Source organism: Branchiostoma belcheri, unplaced genomic scaffold, assembly GCF_001625305.1.
Source record: "Branchiostoma belcheri isolate BF01 breed outbred unplaced genomic scaffold, Haploidv18h27 scaffold72, whole genome shotgun sequence".
NCBI lineage: Eukaryota > Metazoa > Chordata > Leptocardii > Amphioxiformes > Branchiostomatidae > Branchiostoma > Branchiostoma belcheri.
Window position 1 is genome coordinate 70,498 of NW_017804376.1, and position 4,024 is coordinate 74,521.

Below are 4,024 nucleotides of genomic sequence, written 5' to 3' on the forward strand. Positions count from 1 at the left end.
CTCAAGGACTTACAACCAACCTTGGACTCAGAGAACTGTCCTCAAATCTTGAGAGAAAAAGACATATGAACTGTAAGAACGAAAAGATGGGACCAAGCATAGAGTAATGTATCATAACTAAACAAAGCAACCTGAAGAATTTGCAGGCACATCAGCGAAGAAAGACGGTGGGGTGCAAGAAAGGTATTTATGTATTGGTTAAGTACCTGTGCACTTTTCAAGAGTGTTTGTTCTGTGTGAGTGCCTGAAAGGATAGACCAGCCTGTAATGTGTTCTGATATGTATATGTAGGGAATGTGTGCTGTGTTGAAAGGAGATTGATAGTGGTGCTGTAAGAATGGGTGGCATGAGACCACTGTTGCAATGGGGATGGACCTCTGATTTCTTGTATGCTCATTTTGATCAAGGAACTCAGGATTTCCCCTGGAATGTTGAACAGTTCTTGTAAAAAGACAGCGACAAAAGTATGCTGAAGATTACGGTTAACAAACAGCCTTTTCAGTTGCTGCCTGCAGTGATCTACCGGTTGTGGTAATGAAAAAGTTCACGATTTAGGAAAATTCCTTGTCTCTATAACACAGGGAGACACCCTGGGTTGTCTTTGAGAAGAGTTAATCCCCTAAGCAGAATATCCAGAGTTGATTCAGTATGTTTTCTTGTTATAGCTGCCCTTTATGGTTGGCTGGTTCAGTCCAGCCCCATTTCTTCTAGAAATGAGCTCAACACCAACCCATCCTTGCTACAGGCCGAGCATAAAGGGCCTGCAAGCTTGGATCAGGTGGCAGGCTACACCATGTTACTGTAAATCCTGAAACTTCCAGTGTTTCTATTTTGCAGTGATCTCTCCACCACGAATATGCCTTTCTTGTATAACTGCTTTACACAGAATTGAACTGCAAATTTAAAACAGTGGAAACCTCCCTTTCCCTCCCGCTGCAAGATAAAACCACTGCAAATTTTTCACAATTTACAGTATGTCAATGACTTAGGTTGTTGATATGTTATATAAGATTCCCCATGCAAAGTCTACATGTACATGCATACATTGACTTTTCAGGATTGTTCGTTGTGTTGTTTGATGTCCATGTTGGGGTAGTTAGATGGGGTGGTAGGGGTATATCTTTGCTTTAGTGCTAACCCTTCTCTTTTCTTCCTTGTTTTAGGAGGAAGAGAACAAAAAACGTGCGGAACTTGAACGGATCATGATTGAGAACAACCGCAAAATTGAAGAAGCCCAACAGAAACTGGTAGGTGTATTTCTTTGGTGCCAAAGGGGGGAGGGGGGCAGTGTTTTCACAGACAGTGGTCGGGTTAGGGGTGGTTCTAAGGTTGTCAGGTTCTTAGCAGTTGTACCTTGGGGTATGATAGTTTGATTTGTGTGTGTTGTCTAACATGTTCTCCTTTCAGCTTTCAGCCACGCAAATCTAAACGTAAAGATGAGGCACCCTCTGTGCAGCGTAGCTAGACAGTTGCGACACCACCATATAACATGAACTGTATTTGCTCTCTTTTCTTCGTGCAGATTCCCACTAAATTTGCCAACTTTTGTTTTCACCTTTGGAAGAGTGCAGGTTTACTGAGAAGTAGCGTTGTGAAAAGGGCAGACCAGCACAATGGGTTTGTCATTCTATATTGTTAGTTGTGACATCTGCGTGGTATGATTGCAAATGGTTCAGTTGACAACAGGCCAAGGCAAAGCAACCACAAAATATCCTCTTTCCCATTGAATGCTGGAACTCCATCACGTTCAAGAACATGAAGTTCTCAACCCAAGGCACTGTATAAGCTAAACGTGTACTCTAAACTCGCACCTGCAAAAATCAGAGACTTACATAGGTTGGAAAAGAAACTCTGGTGCACTGTAAAAACCCTGCCTCCCTGAAAATTGTGGCGTGCACGAAGTCTTGAGATAGTTTGGCGAATGATGCAAAGCAGCACCGAACAGCAGGTAGGAGGTTGCGCTGGGTAAGTATTGGACGTGACGCTTCAAGGGGGGATAGAAGGACTCTGCAAAGCATGCAAGAAAAGTTCCTGTAGGCCAGGTTTTGGTCTTCCAAGCTTTTACCTGAAGACATGGTTCGACTGCATCATTCATATGGTAACAGGGTCAAAAAGTTCATGGCCTGTTCTGCAGACCTGGAAGGGTAACGGGATATTTCTGTCAAGGTATCAGTATCATTTCAATAGTTTGAGAGAAGATATTGTCAATGGGGTTGTATATGAAAATTAGCAAGGTTGTGAACTTTGTAAGAGTACAAAAGTGTGTTGCTTCTATATCAACCCAGATAGAGGGTAGAAGTACATACCGATCTTTATAGAATCATATGATGATAACAAGTTTATTATTGGAGTGTTTGGTAGACTAGCGTTGTATTTGTTCTCTGTTGACATGCTGACAGAACTTCTATTATTAAGGAGGATGGAAGGGATGATGTCCCCGCTAACATTAACTTTTTTCCCCTGTCCACTGTAGGCTGAGGAACGGCTAAAAATGATCGAGGAACAGCGTAAGATCCACGAGGAGAAGCTTGCATACGAGCGCGAGAAACTGAAGCAAGTAAAGGAGGAACAGGCCGTAGTTCTCAATAAGAAGAACAGCCGGCCCAAGCTGTCATTCTCTCTGAAGCCGGCCTCCTGATCAGTTGGCTACACCGTTGCCTTAAAGTCAGAGACTGGAGAGGGGTTGGGTGGGAAGGTTGGGGAGGGAAGGGAAAGGGGGTTGAAATGGACAAGGTAGGTGTTCCGTAAAAATCGTTCTCTCGTTCCGTGATTCACCAAAAGATGGATCCTAACATGTAGGCCACCGTTAGTAGATATGGTACAACTCATTGGGCGGATGTAGATATTACTTGGCGTCATACTTAACTCTGGACTGTGAATGTTTCCCAGGAATGTATTACTCGTGCTGTAAACAGACATGAGAATGTAGATGCTGAGTGTGACATTTTCCATACCTCTGCAAAGTGAACCAATCAATGTACATCTATTTCAAAAGGTTGGAATGGGGCTTGTCAGGAACCATACTTTTTTAAGTAAATGGGAAGGGGTACATCTAACATGGGTGGTGTTTGAATAATTGAATTGAAATGAAAGCATGGGGCAAGAAAATTTCCTGACTGTCCCCTCCTAACCTTTTGATAGTTCGATCTTTAATTTTACATATTATTTCAGTTTGACACGACAGTGAGAGCTTATGAAGAGCCATTCCACCTCCTGATGTGTTGTTCATCTAATGCTAATTTTGATAGTTTTATTTCCGTTCCACATGAAATTAAGAATTTTAGGGGTTTTATTCTGTGGAATTGTGGAAAAAATACCAAATGTTTTCCTGGATAAATGACTGGATTGTGTGTAGTTTATGACATACCGAGTGGCTTGAAATGAACATTGTCGTTCATTTGTAGGAAAAGTAGAGGGGGTAAAATTGTCAAAATTAGTGCTAGATCAGCAAACATAGGGGTCTTGTGAATAAAGGATGTTACCTGGAAGAAGTGGCTGGAGTTATGTTTGCTGTGTTTTTGTTTTGTTTTATAGACCAAAGAGGCATAGTTTTTATGAAAGAGACATTGTCCCTTACTGCCCAAAGTACAGTACCTTGTACAAAGTTTTAGACCCCCCTCAGAACTACGCCCCAGAAGGAAAATGAAGAAAAGCTAGGTTCCAAGTGTCACAAATGGATCTCTATGATGTCAATTTAAAAACTATTGGGATGATGTCAATTTAAAAACTTGGGAGATCCAAATGGGTACAGGTGTTGCACAATTCTAGCATATTTAAGGCAACATGCAGTAACCAATCCATGTACCATATAGGAATGCTTTATTCATCACTGTAATACCACACATACATACATTTACATTAAAAGTCACAGCTAATTACGTCACTAAGCAGCATGGTTTTGGACGACTAGCCCTCTTGGTCTTATGCCATAGGCAGTAGGACTGACTCTACAGCATAAAGCTGTCTTATTGACAAACATACACTTTTAGCAGGACCAGCTACGAATCTGTCCCTCAGTCATAGT

At 41.8% G+C, this 4,024-nt stretch overlaps 1 protein-coding gene across 1 annotated transcript in view; it reads left to right on the top strand.

Annotated features, from left to right (window-relative positions):
- The window catches only part of LOC109485064 (arginine and glutamate-rich protein 1-B-like), a 5,826-nt gene extending 2,335 nt beyond the window's left edge, over window positions 1-3,491 (top strand). Inside the window, exons 3-4 of the mRNA XM_019788492.1 lie at window positions 1,164-1,247; window positions 2,474-3,491. Of these exons, the coding sequence (XP_019644051.1) occupies window positions 1,164-1,247; window positions 2,474-2,638 (249 nt within the window). The 3' untranslated portion in view covers window positions 2,639-3,491. The remainder of the gene's footprint in view (window positions 1-1,163; window positions 1,248-2,473) is intronic.
- The last annotated feature ends 533 nt before the right edge of the window (window positions 3,492-4,024 follow it).